Source organism: Equus asinus, chromosome 24 (assembly GCF_041296235.1).
Source record: "Equus asinus isolate D_3611 breed Donkey chromosome 24, EquAss-T2T_v2, whole genome shotgun sequence".
Taxonomy (NCBI): Eukaryota; Metazoa; Chordata; class Mammalia; order Perissodactyla; family Equidae; genus Equus; species Equus asinus.
In genome coordinates this window covers 15999772-16022930 of record NC_091813.1, presented here as the reverse complement: position 1 = coordinate 16022930, position 23159 = coordinate 15999772, and the positions used below count along the sequence as shown (strand labels likewise).

The following is a 23159-nucleotide window of genomic DNA, read 5'->3' as shown; positions in this document are numbered from 1 at the left end:
CCACAAAGATAAAGTGCCATTCTTATCACATCATATCAAAGATTCATGCCATCAGTAGGACTTCGCACTGCTGATGTTGACCTCGATCATTTGGTTTGAGATGTTGTTAGGTTAGAATCAGATTTTCACTTTTTCCTGAGGACCATCAAAGCCTTTTCCTGAAGATTTCAAGGACACATTCATTACAGCTATAAGGAAGCTAACCGGGACTGATCTTTTGTTATTTCTTGATTGGTGGTAGTATAAAGTTTCTATAAGTTTCTAACTATTTACACAAAAATAATTTCAATGGTGACAAAAACATCTTATCTTTTCCTTGTGTCGTAGGTGGGAATGAGATCCCGAAACCAGGGTGGCGACAGTTCATCCAACGGGCACATCTCCTGCCCCAAGCCCTCCATCATCAGTGATGCTGGTAAAAGCCTCTCAGAGGATGCGAAAGAGAAGAACAAATCCAACAGAAAGGAGGAGGATGTCATGGCCTCAGGAACTGTCAAACGACACCAAAAACCATGTGGAGAAAGCGAACGGAAGAACAAGAAATCCTTGGAGTTATCCAAAGAAGACCTCATCCAGCTGCTCAGCATCATGGAAGGGGAGCTGCAGGTAGAGTGGAATGTTCTCAGCTATCGCGTTTCTAGTCTCAAGGCTATAAAATAAGAGACTATGAACCTGTCTCCCTCACTGGATTGGGAACTCCATGCGGAAAGGGGCTGTTTTTCTTATTCCTTTCTAAATCCATCGTGCCTGGCACAAGTTTGCACTGAATAAATATTTGTTGAATGAATGAAAAAATGAATAGATGCTGATTCCAACTTCAAGCTTCTCTAGGAGCAGAAAATTTATGATATGATTTTGGTAATAATTTAGCACAGGCCCCTGTATCTAGCAGTAAGTAATCGATGAGGTTATCTAATTTAGCCATTGGCCGTGACTGAAAACCGCAGAAAAGTCATGATTATTAAACGTCAGAGTTAAGGTCAATTGTTACTTTTGTTTTTTGCAGAAGGTGGAGTAAAAGAGAGATATAGAGATAGAGGGAAAGAGCGAGGGAGAGAGAATGAGAGGGAAAGAGAAAGAAGGCTTTGTTAAAACCAGACTTACTCTTTTCTTGTTTTTTCATAACTTTCAGCTTTACTTTTCAACAATATCATAGGAGTTGAGATGCACACAGATAAGCACAGCATTGCATTGTGAAGAACCTAATACTTTCACAGAGCATTTTCAAGCATATTATCTCATTCAATCTCAATAAAAGTGTGGGTATCATCTGTATTTTATAATGAGGAAACTGAGGCCCAGAAAGACTAAGCATTTGTTCAGACCTCACGTTAGGCGTCCTGATTCTCGGTCTAGTGCTTTTTCCACTGGCCACCATCACCAACCTTCTCAAGCTGCCATGAGCCAGGTTCCCCATTACGTGTATGTTTTTAGGGATCCAGGAGAGAGTTGGAATTCTTCTGAGTTTCTGAGCCCTGGGCAGTTGTATTTCTGGAAGTGGGAAAAGAAAAACTTTTCTTTTTGGAGGAGCGGCCGACTTACAAGTGGAGTTGCTGTTTTCCATTTTGTTTTTATTAGGTTCTCAGCTTGCACAAGCTTCTAGGGGAAGACTAACAATTGCATGAGGTGAAACCTCTGTTAGCTCACTGCTGCTGTTAGCATTAGAGAGATTACTTGCAACCGACCCTACACTTTTGTTGGCTAGCCTGACCTGTTGCTGTTCTCGTCTGTGTGCATACATATAAGGAAACGCTTGGGTAAAGAGAAATAGAAAACACATGAAACTCAAATTAAAAAAACGAACAAACCTTTGAGCTTACCATTTACGGGCTGAGAAAAATCACATTTCATTTCATAGCAAAAGATGACATTTTCCAGAGTGCCATCATTGCTAAAATTAGCTTTGCCACTCACAGAAATGTGGTTAATCTTTTGTCTGTTGATGTTTATTGTGCAGGGAGGTAGAATATATTACTCCTGCTTTTTAAGCTGCCCCAGCCAACAGCTGTTGACCTGAGTGGAAGGTCTAAATGTCGCCTTTGAGATCGTCACACAGCAATGTCATCAGATCACTTCTTTCCAGCCATGGTGGCTTGCGTGAAGCCCATGGCTCTTCCAGACTGTAATTTCTGTAGCCAGCTGTTATATCATAGTGTATTCTGGAAGGTATTAACGGTTCATGTGACTTTTATGTTCATGGTGTTGCCGGATAGAGTTCCAGAGCCTAAGCATGAAAATATAAGCCCCACACACCCAGGACATTAAAGAAATTAGCCAGAAGACTCCAAAGAAATGCATTTTGCTTTCCATTAAGCTTTATGAATACAGGACACCTCACCTTACACAGTGGATGTATTCCTGAGGAGCACTAACTAACTAAAAACTGTAAGATATTTGGGGGTGAGGCAGTGATGGAAAAGAGAAATTAACGACCTGGTATTTTAATGAATTGCGTGTGAATTCATTTGCAAAGCAAATAACTGATCCCCATGTATTTGTATGCACATACATATACCTGTAAGTATATGTACTTATCAATGCAAATTTTGCAATATTAAATTTTTTAAAAAGAGTGCTGTAGACATATGTTTTTATAGCAGACACTTGTCCTTTATTAGCACTGTCATATGAGAGGTAAGTGTGTTGTAGGTAAGAGTGGGAATCAGTTGGCATTAGCAAATGTGCGTGGGCTGGTGAAAATGTGCCAGGTTTGCCAGGCTAGAGATGAGGAAGAAAAATCTGTCTAAAGATCTAGTGCTGAGAGGAGAGGCAGGAATATGCCTTGTGAGATAAGGTAGCCCAGCTGAGGCCTGTACGCCATTCAGCTTGACGTGGACGAGCATTAAGTGAGCTGTCTCCCAGGCCTCCAAAGGTGGTCTCCCTTTGTGGGAGTGGCTCTATGTGACACAGATGCCTTACTCCAGAGGTGGCGCTCTACGGTTCTACAAAAGATTGGGTCAGACAGACATCTTTTTTTTGAAATTGCTTTTTCTTCAGCTATTTTATTGAAACCATAAAGGTTTATAACACTGTATAATTTCAGGTGTATATTATTATTATTTATAATTTCTGCATAGACTGTACTGTGCTCACCACCAGTACTCTAATTTTTTTTTTTTTAAAGATTTTATTATTTCCTTTTTCTCCCCAAAGCCCCCCGGTACATAGTTGTATATTCTTCGTTGTGGCTTCTTCTAGTTGTGGTAGGTGGGACGCTGCCTCAGCGTGGTCTGATGAGCAGTGCCATGTCCGCGCCCAGGATTCGAACCAACGAAACACTGGGCCGCCTGCAGCAGAACGCGCGAACTTAACCACTCGGCCACGGGGCCAGCCCCCCAGTACTCTAATTTTTGTCCTTCACCGTATAAATGTGCCCCTTTACCCGTCTCGCCCACCCCCAGCCCCCATCCCCTCTGGTAACCACTAATCTGTTCTCTTGGTCCGCATGTTTGTGTATCTTCCATATATGAGCAAAATCATGTAGTATTTGTCTTTCTCTGGCTGGCTTATTTCGCTTAACATCATACCCTCAAGGTGCATCCATGTTGTTGCAAGTGGGACGATTTTATCTTTTTTTATGGCTGAGTAGTATTCCATCGTGTATATATATATACACCATATCTTCTCTATCCATTCATCCTTAGAAGGGCACTTGAGTTTCTTCCACATCTTGGCTATTGTGAATAATGCTGCAATGAACAAAGGGGTGCATAAATCTCTTTGTATTGTTAATTTCAAGATCTTTGGATAAATACCCAGTAGTGGGACAGCTGGATTGTATGATATTTCTATTTTCAATTTTTTGAGAAATCTCCGTACTGTTTTCCATAGTGACTGCACCAATTTGCATTCCAACCAGCAGTGTATGAGAGTTCCCTTTTCTCCAACATCTGTTATTTTTCGTCTTGGTAATTATAGCCATTCTGACAGGTGTAAGGTGATATCTAAATGTAGTTTTGATTTGCATCTCCCTAATAATTAGTGATATTGAACATCTTTTCATATGCCTGTTGGCCATCTGTATATTGCCTTTGGAGAAATGTCTGTTCATATACTCTGCCCGTGTTCTGATTGATTTGTTTGTTTTGTTGTTGTTGAGTTGTCTGAGTTCTTTATATATTTTGGAAATTAACTCCTTGTCAGATATATGATTTGCAAATATTTTCTCCCATCTGTAGGTTGTCTTTTCATTTTGTTCATGGATTCCTTTGCCTTGCAGAAGCTTTTTAATCTAATGTAGTCCCACTTATTTTATTCTTTTATTTCCCTTGCTTGAGTAGACATGGTATTTGAAAACATGCTGCTAAGATGAATGTCAAAGAGTGTGCTGCCTATATTTTCTTCTAGGAGTTTTATGGGTTCAGGTCTTACATTCAAGTCTTTAACCTATTTTGAATTAATTTTTGTGTATGGTGCAAGATAATGGTCTACTTTCATTCTTTTGCATGTGGCTCTCCAGTTTTCCCCACACCACTTATTGAAGAGACTTTCTTTTCTTCCTTGTATGTTTTTGGCTCCTTTGTCAAAGATTAACTGGCCATAGATGTGTGGTTTTATTTCTGGGCTTTTAAATCTGTTCCATTGATCTATGCATCTGTTTTTGTGCCAGTACCATGCTGTTTTGATTACTATAACTTTGTAGTATATTTTGAAGTCAAGGATTTTGATGTCTCCAGCTTTGTTCTTTTTTTCTCAGGATTGCTTTGGCTATTTGAGGTCTTTTGTTGTTCCATGTAAATTTTAAGATTCTTTGTTCTATTTCTGTAAAGAATGTTATTGGGATTCTGATTGGGATTGCATTGAATCTGTAGATTGCTTTAGGTAATATGGACAATTTAACTATATTTATTCTTCCAATCCATGAACGTGGAATGTCTTTCCATTTCTTTATATCTTCTTCAATTTCTTTCAATAATGTCTTATAGTTTTCAGTGTATAGGTCTTTCACCTCCTTGGTTGAATTTATTCCTAGATATTTTATTCTTTTTGTTGCGATTATAAATAGGATTGTATTCTTGACTTCTCTTTCTGCTAGTTTGTCTTTGTTGTATAGAAATGCAACTGATTTCTTTAGCTTGATTTTGTACCCTTCAACTTTGCTGTAGTTGTTGATTTTTTCTAATAGTTTTCTGGTGGATTCTTTAGAGTTTCCTATATACAGAATTGTGTCATCTGCAAACAGCAAGAGTTTCATTTCTTCCTTTCCAAATTGTTGGGTTCCTTTTATTTCTTTTTCTTGCCTAATTGCTATGGTAAAAATGTCCAGTATTATGTTGAATAGGAGTGGTGAGAGTGGACACCCTTGTCTTGTTTCTGTTTTCACAGGGATGGCTTTTAGTTTTTCACCATTACATATGATGTTGGCTGTGGCTTTGTCATATATGGCCTTTATTATGTTGAGATACTTTCCTTCTATCCCCATTTTCTTGAGAGTTTTATCATAAATCGATGCTGAATCTTGTCAAATACTTCCTCTGCATCTATTGAGATGATTATGTGGTTTTTATTCCTCATTTTGTTGATGTGGTGTATCACATTGATTGATTTGCAGATGTTGAACCATCCCTGTGTCTCTAGTATGAATCCCACTTGATCATGGAGTATGATCCTTTTAATGTATTGCTGTATTTGGTTTGCCAATATTTTGTTCAGACAGGCATCTTTGAGGTGGCTTATCTACCTCCTTTATATTACAAATGTGAAACTGATATTCACACAAACTTTGTGACTTGCCCAAGGTTGCACGGCAATTTAGTTACATTTGCTCTATACCCAACACTGTCTCTCAGTCCAATGTCCCTCCCATTTTATCATTTACTCTCTGGGGATGTTCAAGGGTGGGCTCCAGGATCTTTATATTTATTCTTTGTCTTCAGAATTTCTTTCAAGTAAACTCCCATTGTGAACTCTGGGACCAAAGCCATTTTGTGATAAGATGAGAGTTTTTAAGTAAGAGAAATTGAGTACTATTTCTTTCACATCAAGAAGGTTGAATATGATCTGAGCCTTGAAGTTCGCTGTGATCTGGATAGTGAGAAAACGGGAGAAGGCAGGGGTGCCACGTGGCCATAGGCTAGTTGCTATACAGATTTGGAGGTCTTTGTACTCACTACTCTAGGAGGATTATGCCCTGGAGTTGTGTGACAGCTTAGATTTTGGGGGACTGGAACTACTGGTCAAAAGAAGTAGGGTGACACACAGAGAAAAGGACTTCTAATGATATTAGGGAGATAAGACTGAGATCAAGTCTGCCTTTAGGAGAAGTACCCTGGAAGTGACTTGGGGAGGAGGAGATGGGGGGTCACTCAAGCTTTTGAGGTTAATTTTCTCTTTCTCTGACTCCCTTTTGATCTCTGTCATTCTCTCCAACTCCATATCCAGAGTTTTAGACACTATAGACTGTTCTGTGTGTTTTCTGGTACCAGTGGCTTGCCACCTTTGAAACCTGTTGTGTGATCTTTGGGAATTGATCAAACCAACATTATAAATAGCATGACCTTTATTGTTAGCATTGGCTCTTTGAAAAATTTGCAAATTGCTGTTGTGTTTGCCAGTCCAGGTATTCAGTGAACCCTTAAAATACACCTTTAATGGACGTATTTGAGAAATGGAGTTGCCCTTCCCTGGGATTTTTGCATTCTAAGGAATCTTGTCTAGAATTGGTGATGTCATGTCCCTTGTCTTGGAGAGGGGCATCTTCCAGACTTTTCAAGCCACACCTCAGCAGATGCAGGCCTGCTGTTTCAGCACAGTGACTGGCCAGCATAGAAGGAGCTGGAATGGTTTCCATTATTGCACTTCTGTCACTGACTGCTTCCAATAACAAGTACTTTCTAACAAATTGGAACATTTTTACTCTCTGGGTGAAAAACTGGTTACATATTTCCCAGACTAAACTGAAAATAATGAAATAGTACACCCAGACCATCATTTGGGCACCGTGATTAATTTCCCCTTGTATTTGTCCAAAAATAGCACTTTAAGAAGCCAGTCAACTTGGCTGTACTAAAAACGACAAAAGTTCAAAGGAAATGGTACTCACATCAAAAAGCCATAATACAGAAAACTTGGCAGAAGGATATTCTTGTAAAATGACTCAAAAACAGGATACAAATTAATTGTTTTTCTTGATGCAAAAAAAGGTAGGTATTTTTTTTTATAGTAGATTCCCTTGAGGTATCCACTTGAATACAGTTTAGAAAAACCAATCTCAAATTGTGTTTCATCATTTTCCCCTTTGTCATTAGAGTTAGTTCTCTTCTCCCTGTGTGTAAGGAGGCTTAGAGAAAACCACATAATGTAACTAGATAATGCACCCCCGTACGATTTGGCTTTGATGTTCTCCAGGCTAAGTCAGAGACAGAGTCATGGACACATTGAGAAATCTATCTTTGTCCTGAGTGACTGGCAGAAAAAAGTGGTGTATTTCAAGATAATTTACAAAATAGTTAATATGCCTGTGGGTTGTTAGAATTTTCCTCTATTCTGTCCTTTTGAGGTTCCTAGCCATCTTCTTTAATATTGTTCACTAGTTTCTCTTTACCTCTGCACCACCTACTGTGGGTGAACTCTCTGTCTGCTCTTCTTTCTCACCAAGAGAGTTCATTCATTCTTAGGGCATTAATTAACCAATTCTAAGTTGATTGATCCTACAATATTTAAGAAACACTGCTGTGCTAGAGGTCTGAAGAATGCAAAGATGAATAATAATACTACTTGTTTCTCTTCTACTGTGCGCCAAGCATGGTTTTAGGCACTGCGTATCACAGCTGTCATGAAGAAAGAGCTCATGACCCGGTGGAATAGATGAGGGTGTACAGGAATGAATATTCTATAGGGTAATTGCCATGCAAAGTATAGGAGTACAAAGGAGGAAAAGATTATGAAAATCTCGGGAGATGAGTGATAGCTTCACTGAAGAACTGGACATTGAAGAACTGATAGGTTTGGACAGGAGGAGAAGAGCATAGGGACCGGCATGATAAGATTCAAACACAGGGTGGGAAAGTGTGAGTCACACTCATCAGTGAATAGTCTTGCTTCAGTGGAGAACTGTTTGGTGGAGGTAAAACTGCACCTCCATTTGGAAATGACAAATACGACATCTGAAAAACAATAGTCAGAGGGTGTGAGGATCCCAGGGGACTGGAGTGATGCGGAAGCCAAGGGAGTCAAGACTGTCAAGAAGAAGAGGAAGTTGCATCAGTCAAATCAGCAGAAAGTTCGATTGAAGGGTTTTCCCTGGGTTTGTGAATCTGGAGATCATTGCGAACATTTTCCAGAGCAGTTTCAGTGAGTTTAAGCCTATTTTCAGTGGGTTGAGAAGTGAAAGGAAGTTAAAGAAATAGAGTAACATGTTCTGTTGAAAATCCAGGAATTTAAAAATCTTTTTTTTTTTTTTTTGTAAGAGTTAATCAGATTTTCTGGTTCTTTTGGACACAGCCAAAGAAGTCAAATTTCCCTTTTCTTCAGCATAGCAGTAAATTACTTGCCTGGCACAGAGTATGTCCTTAGAACACATTTATTGACCTCCTCCTTTGAAATTACCATGTTGCCTTCCTCTACTTTTGGGTTTTAAGTGAAACATGGGATTATTAAAAAGCAAAAGGCTAAAACAGGGTGTCCTGAATGCCAGTCCTATGGGGAAGTGGTGAAGAGTCCAAAAGGTTGGTAGTCAACCCTATTAGTGTTGACTCTGGGCCTCAGTTTACTTCCCATCTGTATGATGGCTATACCTCCTACCTTCTGGGGTTGTTGTGACTACTACACTTAGCCAATATAGATGTTATTGGAGAACTTAGGATAAGAAAGGAAGAGAAAGACAGGAGAGTAGCTGAAGGGAAACTTAGGTCAAGGGAGGGTTTTTAATGATGAAAGAGACTTTAGTGTGTTTATGGGCTAAGGGGTTATGCGGCCAGAAAGGAGCAAGGTCAAGGATATAGGAAACAGCAAGGATTTTTCAGGAATCAGAGTTTTGGAGGAGGCAAGAGAGGGGGAATCAATTGTAGGGTTTGGGGCTGGCCTTGGGTTTGCCCTTGAAAAGGAGGGAGACCCTTCATCTTCTGTGACAGAGGGAAGGAGAAAGAATAGGTGGGGATGAAGAGAACATTTATAGCAGAGGGTGGGCAGTGATGGAGATCTCCCTAAAAGCCTCAGATTTCCCAGCAAAGAAGAGGCAAAGCTATGTTCTGCTGAATATGAGAAGACCTGGGCCAAGTGGTAGTCTTAAGGATGATTTATGTACATGCCGTCTGTTGCTGAGGGGAATGTTACAGGAAGGTGACCTTGGACAAATAGGAGCATTAATGAGTGGAGTCTAGGATTCAGCCAGCAGAGACCATGTGTTTGTGGTGGCACCAGTCTATTTAGAAGCCTGAGTGTAAGAGGGGAGATATATATATTTGATTTTTTGTATTTGAGTTCATAATAGTTTACGTCATTGTGAAATTTATTGACCTCCTCCTTTGAAATTACCATGTTGCTTTCCTCTATTTTTGGGTTTTAAGTGAAACATAGGATTATTAAAAAGCAAAAGGCTAAAACAATGTGTCTTGAATGCCAGTCCTATGGGGAAGTGGTGAAGAGTCCAAAAGGTTGGTAGTCAACCTTAGTAGTGTGGTGACAGACAAAAAGCACTGAACAACTGAAATTTCACAATGATGATTTTGTGTTTTTTTATGGCTGAGTAGTATTCCATTGTGTATATATACCACGTCTTCTTTATTCAACCATCAGTCATGGGCACTTGGATTGTTTCCATGTCTTGGCTATTGTGCATAGTGCTGCAATGAACATAGGGGTGCATGTGTTACTTTGGATTGTTGATTTCAAGTTGTTTGGGTAGATACCCAGTAGTGGGACAGGTGGGTCATATGGTATTTCTATTTTTAGTTTTTTGAGGAATCTCCATACTGTTTTCCATAGTGGCTGCACCAGTTTGCATTCCCACCAGCAGTGTGTGAGGGTTCCAAAAGAGAAGATATATTTTAAAGCACTGGATGTAGGACTGCAGTTGTCCGAGTGGGTGCAGCAGAAGGCATGAAGTGAAGGACAGTGGAGTGTGTTGGTGAGACAGTGCCCAGCAAGGAAAAGATATTGGGAGGCATGAGCAGGTCAATGGGAGGATGGGCATGAAAGGGCTTGAAAGACTGGAAGTTGGGCAATTTGCACTTAAATTTTCTGTGTGGTGGAGTTTTAACCAATGCAAGGTCTTGGGTGTGGTGCTGGGAGTGGAAGCGAAGGCAATTGGAATTAATGAGGTCAAGGAATGGTAAAGTTAGGAAAGTGGCTAAATCTCCTACATGAATATTGAAACCTTCTGGGATGATGGTAGGATTTGGAGTGGAGAGCATGTCTGAATCACTTAAAAAATATGAAGGTTGTGGACCAGAAGATCAGCAGATAACTGCTGCCAGACTCCTTTCTATGAAGTGTTTCTCTGATCATGTCATGCTGTTGCTTAGGAATTTACAAGAGGTCTCTAGACCCTATCAGATTAAATCTAAATTGCTCACACTGGTCTGCAAAAGCTGTTTATTAACAGGCTCCCCCTTAGCTATTAAAGCTCATCTTTAGTGTTCCCTAATGTGACCATTCCTATCCAATCAGACAGTCTCTACATTCTTCCCCAACTCTGACACATACACTCACACATGCAGTCTCAAACACTATCACAATCCCAGTGGTTTTTTTAACGTTTCTTTATTTTTCCTTCACCTTAAGAGAACTTACAAGACAGAAATTGGGACTCCTTAGGAAAATTCAGAGCATGTATTTGTCCTTGTTCTAACCCATACTTGCCTCATGCACTAGTCAACATTTCTTTTTCCTTTTTTTTTATTAAAGACTTTACTTTTTTTTAGAGCAGTTTTAGGATCACAGCAAAATTGAGAGGAAGATACAGAGATATCCCGTATATCCTCTGCCCCTACACATGCACAGCCTCCCCATTATCAGTGTCCCCCACCAGAGTGGGACATTTGTGACCACTGATGAATCTACATTGACACATCATAATCATGCAAGGCCCGCAGTTTACCTTAGGGTTCACTCTTGGCGTCATACATTCTATGGGCTTGGACAAATGTATAATAAGATGTATCTACCACTGTAGCGTCACACAGAGTATTGTCACTGCTCTAAAAATCCTCTGTGCTCCGCCCATTTATCTCTCCCCCAACCACCATAATATTTCTTTTAGAGACCACTGAAGGCATACCTCCTCTGTGAAGTCTTTTCTAATTGCTTGCCTCCCAAAACACTGTCTTTCACCCATCCTGAAATCCTACATTATTTTGCTATAAGTGTAAACCATAGCATCCCATACATACACATTTCCCAAGTGTTTTAGGTACTTACTTACACCTGTTGCCTGCAACAAGCTGAGAGGAGGGGTTATGTCTTCTGCTTCTTTCATACACCTCTCTGTACCTAGAAAAGGGCTAAGCGCATCATTGTTAGTCTATTGGCAACTGATAATTAATCTCGGAATGTGCTAATATTTATATACCCTATAAGGCAGTCATAAGATTAGTTTTTTAATGTCTGCAAAAGTCTTTGAACTATAAAGAGAAAGTATATGTATCATAGTATATATAATGTTATTGAATTAACAGTAATGGTCCCAAATATTTACAATGACATTCCTACTATAATACTATGATTCTACTTTTCTGTCCTCTTTAACAAGAGATGTCATAAATCCATTGTGGATGGTGACAATCAGTTCAGATGGAATTACCGCGTGCAACCTAGCACAACAGGCTTATCCTACAGGGGTATCGTTTATCACATTTTTCTTTAGAGATGGCTTTTCTTTTCCCATTCCATTTGTCACATGTTGAGGCCTCCCATGGAATCTCTGTACTTCTAAAGAATGAGGCTTTTAATTACTCTGTATGGCTTTTTAAATTGATGACTCACCTGTGCTTAATATGCTCCATCTTTAGAATCTTGGGCTGAGGTCATCCTAAGTGAGGCTGCCCAGTGAAACCTCACACCACCAAAATGGTCAGCCTGCTGAGGATGGTATGCCTTTGCTAAGTTTAGGAGGCAGCAAAGAGACAGGTTACTTTCTGATTAAAATCATGACAGATCTGATTCTCTGTTGAATACGATGCTTCAGAATCTCAGGGGTCCAGTAGTATCGTCAGTATTTTGGCAAAGAGTTTTGGTGTCTGGTTTTCATTGTTCAGGCGAAATAGTTTTAGTGCTCTTAATAGAATCAAAGGTTGGCCTCACTGCAGAGAAGTGAGAATAATATACTCATTGGCACTACAGAGGAGAAGGTTGGTTTTATTAAGAAATGTAAAAAATATATATTGATAAAGAAAATGTCCCATAAAATAAATCTTTTTATTATTTTATGAAACTCTGGACATGAGAAAATACTACATGGGGGTATTATGTGAAAGATGGAGAGTTCCCCCCTTAATGGCTGTGGCCTGGTCCTTTCTCAGTGAAAATGGTCTCTATTACTTTAGTAAACAATACTGTATCTAAAGATCCAACTTACCTGTGTAAATATTTCTCAATTATTTATACATATGTTCTTGTTACATGGAGCCATTTTTTTGAAGTCTAAATATTTGTTTTTTTCTTGAGGTAACATTGGTTTATCACATTATGTAAATTTCAGGTGTACATTGTTATATTTTGATTTCTGTGTAGACTGCATCATGTGCACCACCCAGAGTAATTGCCATCTGTCGCCATACACATCTGCCCTGTCACCCTTTTTGCTCTCCTCCCTCCCTCCTTCCCCTCGGGTAACCACATGGAGCCATTTCTAAGTAAAATTAGAGTTTATACAGATTACTGTTATGATAAATGTATGTTAAATGGAGTAGAACTTGTGGCATGATGAATTAGTGATTCTAGAAGGACTTTCCGGAGAGATGTCAGGTAGAACACTGCCAGGTCTGAAGCTCAGGGGAGAGGTGAGATCTAGGCCTGTGTGTCCAAAAGAACTTTCTATGAAGGAAATGTTCTATATCTGCTGTCCTGTGTGGTGGCCACTAGCCACATGTGGCTTGTGAGCATTTGAAATATGGCTAAAAGACTGAAGAACTGAACTTTAAATTTTATTTAATGATAACTAATTTAAATTTAAATAGCCACATGTGGCTTGTGGCTGCTGTATAAACAGCATGGACACAAAGAAACAAACACAGAACTCATCGGAAGAGACTGTAGTTGATGCCAAGAGATAGAGAGTAAAAGGAGAAAGTCAAGTCCAAAGAGAACACCTGTGGTTACAGGTGGGAGAAAGAAAAGAACTGGCCCAAGAGGAAGAGAGGACCTGGTTAAAAGGAAAGGAAGACAGATCAGAACCGTGATGGGTCATGGATGCAGGGAGGAGAGAATTTCGGGAAGAGGACATTTGTAGTTTCAGTGCTGCTGCAAAGCTGGAGGAGGAAAATCGAGAACAGCCCGTTTATTGAGCTGCCATTTAAAAGGTGAAGTTTCAAAGGATTGGTGAGTTGACATCAGATTGCTGGTGTCTAGAAGTGCTTGGCCAAACTTCACTTTTGAGAAGTTTGTGGATAGACCAAGATGGTGGGGCTGGATCTAAGGGGACAGAGGGGCTAGGGGCAGGTTTTGTGTGTGTGTGTTTCGGAAGGGGACACGTAAACAGGTTTATAGGTGGAGAGACGGACTTCTCTCATAAGTCCCAGCTGCCCTCATCCCTTCATCCCCCACAGACGCTTTGATCTTCTCTTTTTCTTAGGAGACCGAGGTCTTCTCAGCTTTTCCTCATCCCCCAAATCTCCATTCCTTGCCTTCCCTTTCTCCCCTTCCCACTTCACTAAGGTGGAGGATCCTTTTCTATCAAGATTAGTCCTGTTGACCTGATCCTGCCGCCTGCCCAGACTACCTCACACCCCTCTTTACCCATCCCTCCCCCGACCCCAAGACGCCTTCTCTCCTCCTCCTCCCAGCTCTCCCAGGCTCTTTATCATCAGCTTCTCGGGGCCTGGAAACTTTCCACACAGAGGAGCTAGACTGATCAAAGTTCCTGGGGTTCTTTAGACATGGGATTATTGTCAGCAAGGTCTCTAGCTCCCAGGGAATCTGGACTTGAAATATTTAGGACCCCTTTTTTCTATTCTTCTCCTGACTACATGCCTACGCCCCTTCTCTCCCTTTGCCCTATTCAGGTGCCTATATCCTCACAAAGGTAAATTCATCTCTACCATTTTCTGTATTTTTTGACTATTTTTAACAAAATTTCTACTTGTCCTTGTCTGTCTTTTTAAGAATTATTTTAAATTACAAACTCCTAGAGGACAGACTCTGTCTATGAGGCACTTAAGAGATGCTTTTTGAAAATTACTTTGTAGTTCTGATTGGATAATATAAAGGGTCTTTTTTTTTTAAAGTGGATTACCATTTAAATTTTTTCTAAAAGTGTTGCATGTTAAAACCAGAGGTTGGCTTTGGCGGAAGCTTCATCACGGTGACTAATACATAAGTGACTATGAGTGAGGATGCTCCAAGGAAACAGCAGGTGATGGCCAACATTCTGGTTTTTTTCTACCTGTCACAGTACTTACTCCCGCATCACTTTGTGTATTTTCTCACTGGATGTGTTAGGCCAATATCAGTGGCAGAACTGTCTCTCACCCCCAGGGACCAGATGGTACCCTGCTCTGAAAACACCGTCATCATGATCTCTCTATTGCTGGGTGAAATGATAGGATGTCTGGAATTTCCTTCAAAATGCTCCAGCCTCTCCTTCCAAAAAATGTGCGTGAGGCGGTAGACAGGTGGTTCATTATACTTGTTTGTTCACTTTGGCGTACGTTTAAAACTTTTCCATGATACACAGTTAAAAAGACAAATAAATGACAATGAAATAACAAAATAAAAAAAAATAATAATGTCTGTTTTGCCCATTTGGCCTTCCTATGCTGCCTACTGTATGCCAAGATCTTCATTATTTTACCTAATAATCACCATGGCCCTAAAGAGTTAGATGAGGAGTGAACCAAGGCTTCGCTGGGATGCCCTAGTGAGGCGTACCACGCCTGGCTGATCCCAAAGCCAGCGCCTATTGTATGCCAGGAAAGTCATATCCCGCTACTGTTTTCATAGTCCTAAAGGAAGAGCAAACTCACGGGAAAGGGAAATCTATTCCCCAGACAAGGAGAAGAAGCATCTACTATTTGCCAGCAGAACTTTTTTCCATAAAAAACAATAAATTTTGAAATTCACAACTTGGGATAATATTTTGGTCTCTAAATCATGACTTGAATTGATGTTTAGGTTCCTTTTGGGAGACTGCCTCCTCTCCTCCCCGCATCTTGCTCTTTTTTCATGCTTCTTGGTAGGATGATAACAAACTGAACAATAAAAATCACTTGTAATGGATCCAGTCGCGACTGCTGCCAATGCCGTCGTCGGACTGGTGAGTGAAAGCCTTGAAAAGGAAGGTAAATCTTCCCTTGAAGTTAGGTGCATTTTTCTGGTTTATACTATTAATTCGTATAAAACATTTTTTATTGTTATTAAATACTTTAAACAGTAAAATGCAGAACTGCATATCTAGACCATGGTAAATTTAAATTGACAGTGTCCAAATTAATGAGATGTCACTGTCCCAACACTGCTTACAACTGCTAGCAACTTGATATTGTTTACAAATTCCCGGGCCAGCCTCTAACCTCTTTTTTATTCCCTTCTCTTTTCTGAGCAATTCCAGTGACACTCCTGAAAGTCACCAGACCAAGACCTGGTAGATAAACAATGGCCTTTTTCAAGGCACTTCCTTCCTCATGATCTCCCCTTGTTTCAGCCCCAGCGATCCTCAGGAGACCTTGCTTGGTGATGTTGGAAGGTTTGTTCTGAACCTCGACTGACCTGTGGCATCCTCAGGTTTGCCAAATGCAGGTACAAGTGCACACAAGGTGTGGAATAGTTCTCTTGGCAAAGCTAGCTGGCACAGGTGGGACTTGAAATCTGACTTCTTAAGCATCATGTCAGCCAGTCACAGACCAGCATCAAAACACAAGGGCTCAGAGACTCACGTCACATGACTATCAACAGAGAAATATTTTTATCCAAACCCTCTGTATTTGAGAGAAAGCAGAGCACTGATGAAAAGCGCTGAAATAATTTCACTGTGATATTAGTGCATAATTGAAAGAAAGGCTAGAAACTCTGATTTGAGAAGAGCTTGTCACTTGGGTCTTTTCAGCTAACACGTAATCCTAACCGTGGACACAGGCTTGTGCTCCCACAATGTCTGTGTTTGCATTGGCAGGAAAGACCTTCTGTAGACCTTTCCAAACAGCAGCCCTTGGTGTCTACCAATACTTACAGCCATGTTAAACGTTTCCTGATCAAGGGCCTGAAAGGAAACAAGAAACAATGTGCCCAAATTTAGCAGACTCTGCTCTCCCCCTGCCTTTTTAGAGTCTTACTAATGAAAGCATATTTGCAAGTCCCCGCTCTGCGGGGAACAACTACATTATGAGGAAAACAGGCGAGAAACCAAGGGTTTGTATGTTTCTAAACAGATGTAGGAAATGGTCTCTTGGGCTCAAAGCCAACACTTGCCCAGATGAAAGTGGGTGTCCAGTGGACAGCGGTGTTCCTGTTTTTGAACCTTAAATGCGTCTGTCCTGAGATGGCATGTTATAGCTCTTGCCATCTTGGATAATGGAAAAATTTTCTATATGTTATATATGTGTGTGTGTTGTGTATTACATATGTATTCACATACTCATATGCATATAATTTTTTTAATTAGCAAACTTTTTTTTTTAACTTGAAAACAAGCAATGAGTGAGAGGAGCTGTGTTCTGATACACTCAAAATGTGCACGCCTTTGTTTCTTTAATGGAATGTAAATTCCCGGCTTTGAGTTTACAAAGGGCAGTCATTTGAGTGCAGATAATATCAGCATTGCCTGCAGAGCAGGAGCCCTCCGTGCTTGTTATCTTTGCTTTATCTGACTGACTTGTTTATAGGTGGTTGTGGCGCAACATGTCAGCCTGAAGTGCCAGGTATGCTGACTCCAAAATGCCTGGGCAAAGACCTCTCCTGAAAAGAGACTCTCACATCCTGACTGGAGACACTGCTGAGGTCACTGAGGAGTCAAGCATAGGCTGCTCCTCCTTTCTTTCCCTCCAGAGCTGTAATTGCTAAGTGGGAAAGGATACAGGCTCCGCCTTCTTTGCCTGTGAGACCAGAGGTTGATGGTGAGATCCCATCTCCTCCTGAGTCACACTGCCGTCTACCCACGGCAGAGGGCATCAGCAAGCTGGTGGTTCTTATTGCTTATCTGCCACCGCGTGCAGTTGCTCCAACTGACAAGAGAATAATTGACAAGCAATTATGGAATGCCAGCTAGAGAGTGGAGGGAATGGGAGGGGAAGAAGGAGCCGCAGAGTCCCTGACCTCACTAGCTGGAGAGACATGCTTTCCACTGTCACCGCTCACTCAGGCGTCCCTACCACCGTTCACGTGGTTTATGGCAATAGCCTCCTAACCGTATGCCCTTCCTGCAATCTTGTCACCCGGAACTCTCCACATCTCAGCCACATTGAGCTTTTTAAAATTCAAAACTGACCAAGTCTTTGCTCAGCTGAAAACGCTCCAAGGCTCTGCTCTGAGAGGCTGCCATGGATGGGCCTCCACACCGCCCGGCCTCACCTTGCGCTGCCTCCCCCCAGTCTGTGGGCCCGGCCTCTGACTTGTCTGCAGTCCCTTGAATGTTTCCTGTCTTAAATAGTGTTGGGAGCCTTTTCCTATTGAGACTATTCTCTTTTATTATGTATTCTGCAAATGATTTGAAAGAAAGGCACTAATATTCCACACGTTCAAGGTTGGCCGATGGAAGCAGTGCATTGATTCTATTCATTGATTTTTGTTCTACTTTATTTTTAATGTTGTTTCTACATCAAGTAAAGGTCATTAAGCAGGGAAAGTAGTTCTCCGTACACACACCTACAATTAGGCTAATGCTTAAAAGCTTATTCCATTACTTGTTATAACTTGCTCACGTGTTTCTTCAAGGGCTTCATGGGAGAGGACTTCCGTTCTGTCCAGGTGTTCAGAGATTTTTATATTCTGAGAGTGTCATTCCTGTATCTTTTCCAAGGTGGAGTCTTATTGTGATTATATGCTCAGGAATCATGTTGTAATTATAAAACAGGACAAGTATATGAAGGGAGCCATGCTCTGATTCAGTAGTAAACCCGAGTCCAAAAATATAATTCTAAAGGTAAAGTTTATATGTTTTTAAAATTTTATGTTAAAAATATTTTATTTAAAATCTTGCATGGTTAATTCACACATGTGATTGAAAAGATAGGAAAAGGGATAATGTATACAAGTATGTATATATTCTTTTTGTTTTTTAACAAATGGAGCATATTACAGACACTGTTGTGCAATTGGTCTTTGTCAGACATCAAATATGCCTTGGAAATCTTTCCCTATTAGAACATGCAGAGATTTACATTGTTTTTAATGGCTGCAGCGTATATGGTAGGTGGGTGTACCTTAGTGCTGTCCCTTTTTGATAGATATTTAAGCTGTACCCAGACCTTTGCTATCACAGTCAGCACTGCTTGAAGACATTATACATACATCTTATTACACATGTAAGAGTATTTCTCTTGGTTGTCTTCCCAGCATTGGAACTGCTGGGTCAAGGGAACATAAATTTGCAGTAGATTTTGCTAAGCTGCCCTTCATAGGTCTGTTTTCTCACACTCTCCAACACAGTATGTTATCGATTGTTTTGCCAATCTGATATTTTAATTCCTTTGTCAATCTGATGGGTGAAATGGCTATCTCCTTGTAGTTTTAATTTATATTTCTCTTATGAGTGAGGTTGAGCATCTTTTCAAATATTTTTAGAGATATTTGTATTTCCTTTTCTGTGACTAGTCTGTTCCTATTCTTTGCCTATTTTTCTATTGGATTGTTGGTCTTTTTTGATTAATAAGGGTTCTTCATACAGTAAAAAACTTAGTTCTTTGTCACGTGAGCTGTAAATCAAATATTTTTCCCTTCTCATTGTTATTATTTTGACTTTGCTTTTGGTATTTCTTGCTATGCATAATTTATTATTACTATTATTAGTCAGACATCAGTCTTTTCTTCTATGGCTTCTGATTTGGATCAAACTTAAAAAGGCCTTCTTACTCTTAGATTATGAAAAATTTCCTTCAAGTTTTCTTCTAGTACTTTTTTTTTCACAGTTTTCCCACAAACATTTTCTCCATCTGGAATTCATCTTTGTTTAAGGTGAGCCACTTTTGACTGTTTTATAGCTGCGTGTTGTATCAGTCAGGAAAACAGAAACCACTCTGGATATTTGAAACAGAGAGGAGTTAATAAAGGGATTTGGTTACACAGAGGTTAGAAAGCTGAAAGAATAAAGAGAGAATGCTGGGTAACCTGAGATAATAACTGCAGGAAGCAGCTACCACCTCCAGAGCTGGTGTGACAGGGGCATGGGGAGAGTTACTAGACACAGGGCTCAGGAGGGAGTTCTCTGAGGAGACCTCACTGCCCAGCTCCTGCTGTGCCTCTGAGGGAGCTTGACGAGGCCAGTTCTGGAAGGTCTGAAGAAGCTGGAACTGGAGTAACTGCTATTGCTGTCACAAACAGGACAAAACAGAAAGGCACTCCCTTTCTCTTCTTTCCCCTTTTTAATATCCTTCTAATGACTCATTTTAGCAGAACTCAACAGGAAGCAGCAGGCACAGGAGTTTGGGAAATGCAATTTGCAGGGTTCCAGACTCAGCATCACAGATTAGAATAAAGATAAATGGTTTTACAACTGAGAGATAATAAGTAAATAACCAATAACTGAACAATCAATTTTTCCCTATGATTTGAAATGTCACTTTTATCCTATAATATAATATTTAAATCTATTTTTGTCATACTTTAGTCCGTAGATTTTTCTGTCTATTTCATGCTCTAGTACCACACTGTTTTAATTATGGTAGCACTATAGTATGCTTTCTTATGTGGAAAGGTCAATCCTTTCTCATTACACTTTTTCTGAGTTTTCCCAGCTATTCTTATTTACTTTTAAAAGAGGTGACTGTATACTCAAAGGATTTTTTTTAAGACTTTTATTTTTCCTTTTTCTCCCCAAAGCCCCCTGGTACATAGTTGTATATTTTCTTAGTTGTGGGTCCTTCTAGTTGTGGCATGTGGGACACTGCCTCAGCGTGGTTTGATGAGCAGTGCCATGTCCGCACCCAGGATCTGAACCGGTGAAACCCTGGGCCACCAAAGCGGAGCTTGCGAACTTAAGCACTTGGCCACAGGGCCGGCCCCTATACTCAAAGGATTTTTAAAGGAATTTTAAAACCAGAACGTTTTCTAAATAAAGATATTAGTTTCCTTTTGGACGTTTTTCACTGTTCATGGTAATCAGAACCTCCATATACTTGCAGAATAACTATCTAAAAATTTTAAATGTCATTGTGTCTTTTTTAATTCCATTTCTGTGAACTCTAAACCAGTTTTAGTGTTATTGTATTGACAGTGGTCAAGTGTGTAGAGAAAGTGCAGAGACCTTTTCCTTTGTGAGCAGTTCTTTCTTTACTTCCCTGCTTCTGAGTTGATGTGAATCACCAGAAACAGGGACCCAACTATGAGGCTTTGTGTAATCCAGATGAGAGCTGGTAGTGGCTTGGACCAAGGTGGTGAAAAGTGCCCAGATTCTGTACAAATTTTGTAGGAGAGCTGATGGTATTTGACGGTTGGTTGAATGTGGCTATGCTAGAAAGAGATTAGCTAAGGCCATCTCCAAGTTTGCTTGACCCAGCAAATGGAAAACAGAGGTTGCCATTTACTGAGATGGAGAAGACTACAGGTGGAGCAGAGTAGACAAGTGGAGACCAGAAATGTAGGTTTGCACGTGTTTTGTTTGAGATGCTGTGAGATATACAAGTACAGAGAAATATCCAGCAGGCATTTGAATATGGAGTTCAGGGAAAAGGTCTGGGCTGGAGTTATCAATCTGGGAGTCAGGTGTATGCAGATGGCATTTAATGCCATGAAACTGGGTGGAACCAGGAAGAAAATTAATTTAGATGGAAAAGCTAAGAGGTCCAAGGGCTGAGCCCTGAGGAATTCTAGCATTGAGAGGTTGGAAAGATGAGGAGGAATTAACAAAAGAGAATGAGAATGAGCCGCTAGAGAGATGGGAGGGAGACTAGCAAAGTAGATGTTCTAGAGTCAAAGTGAAGAGGATTTCAAGGTGGAAAGAAAGATCAGATGTATCAGATGCTGCTGATGAGTCAAGGAAAATGAAGAATGAGAATTAACCATTGGATTTAGCCATAGGGAGGCGATAGTTTTCTTTAATAAAAGAGGTTTCAGTGGCGTGATAAGAGCAGAAACCTGATTGGAGTGGGCTCAAATGAGTTCCACCCATTTGGGAGGAGAGGATATTGGAGGCAGTAAGTATAGGCAACTCTTTCAATGAGTTTTGTTGTACAGAAAATGAGAAAAATGAAATGGGACCTGTAGGAGTCAAGAGAGTGTCCTGTTCTGATGGTAGGAATAACAGTATGTTTGCATGCTGATGAGGATGACCTAGTACGGGAGGTAAATGTTGGTGATGGACAAAAGGCTGGAGCAATGTCTTAGGTAGTAAAGAGAGAATGGGATCTAATGGGTAAGTTGAGGAGTGGGCATTCATTAGAAGCACAAACAGTGTACTTCTAGTAACAGAAGAGAAGGTTATGTATATGGACAAAGTGCAGGAGGTGTATAGAAATGGTGGGGGACTGTGGAAGTTCTTCTATAATTGTTTCCATTTTCTTGGTGAGCAAGATAGCAAAAGGGAAGATGTATGAAAGATTTGATAAGAGAGAAGTTATAAAATGGTAGTATATGAGAGTGGAGTCGAGGAATATAGTGTGATGTTTTGGTAGCATTAGCAGCCCAGTTAAGGTTAGTGATCATGAATTTAAAGTGAGATCAGTTAGCATGATGTGTTTTCCCTACCTATGGGATTTAAGCATTAGAGTTGGGATTTAACCAAGAGTTAGATTTAACCAATGCCATGGTGACCAAGAGTATAATCAAGTGAGAGAAGGGGCATGAAATTGAGGGTGTCTGCATAGACATGGAAGCTGAAGGAGAAGGAAAATGAGCACATGGTGGGGGGAGGGTGAAGACCAGTGAAAATATGGCAAAATCAATGGATTGTAGCTTCTGCTGCCATCCGAGTGTTGTTAGTTTGGGTTCGAGAGGGAGTGAGCTGGAAATAGAGAAGATGGTGGTGGAAGGCTGAACTTGTAGTTGGTTGCAGTATTTGGTAATAACGACAAGGACTGGAGTGTGACGGTAGCAGTGAAGGGCTGAAGTAGCGTGAAGGACAGAATAATTAGAAGAGACAAGTTCAGGGAACTGGAAGGTCAGGGCATCAGAAAAATCATCTTAGGGAATATTGAAATCACCAAGAAATTTAACAGAAGTAGTGTTAGAGAGAGTAATGGCAATCCAGGAGCTAAAATCTTCAAGGAAGGAAGGGGAGTGAATGACCCAGGAGGTGTGAATGACACATGACTATAAACAGAAAAGATACAAACTGATATTGTCACGAGATTCAAAGCCAGGGCATTTTAGGAAAGGGGGAGAGAGAACAGTCTGGAAGCGGTGATGGGGAGAAAGGTGGAAATCTACCCCACCTCCAGGCCCACTGGTACAAGGAGAGTGGGAGAGAACCTATCCGTTTCTTCTTCTGAGGGCTCTTGGAGAAAGTGGTTCTCAAACTTGGCTGCAAGTGCCTGAGCCACGCCCCAGATAAATTAAATAACCACCTCTGGAAGTAGGAGGCAAACATCAGTATTTTTTTAAAGCATCACATGATTCCATGTGCAGCTAAATTTGAGAATCACTGCCATAGAGCAAGTGGTAAAGGGAACATTCTCAGAAGAGTTTGTGAACTTAGAAGAAGTGGCTGTGGTTGACTGTGAGTGTCAAACAGCACAGTGAAAGTTTCAGGAAATGGGGATAGGTCAGATAAAGAAGGAGAAAAGATAATGGCAGGGCCGAATGCAGATTTGAGTCTGGGAGATGCCAGGGATGAGTTTTCTCTGGGTTTTACTCATGGTCCCTAAAGAACCAAGTGCCTCCACTTTAGCAGCTGTAATATCAGAAGTACATGATTATTT

General features: G+C 40.5%; 1 protein-coding gene across 5 annotated transcripts in view; it reads left to right on the top strand.

The window, feature by feature from the left end:
* Positions 1 to 23159, top strand: part of FILIP1 (filamin A interacting protein 1) — a 193866-nt gene that overhangs the window by 78619 nt on the left and 92088 nt on the right. For all 5 annotated transcript variants that reach the window (XM_014868640.3, XM_014868639.3, XM_014868638.3 and 2 more), the window contains one exon: positions 328 to 606. In XM_014868640.3, coding sequence (XP_014724126.1) covers positions 334 to 606 — 273 coding nt within the window. In that variant the 5' untranslated portion in view covers positions 328 to 333. The remainder of the gene's footprint in view (positions 1 to 327; positions 607 to 23159) is intronic.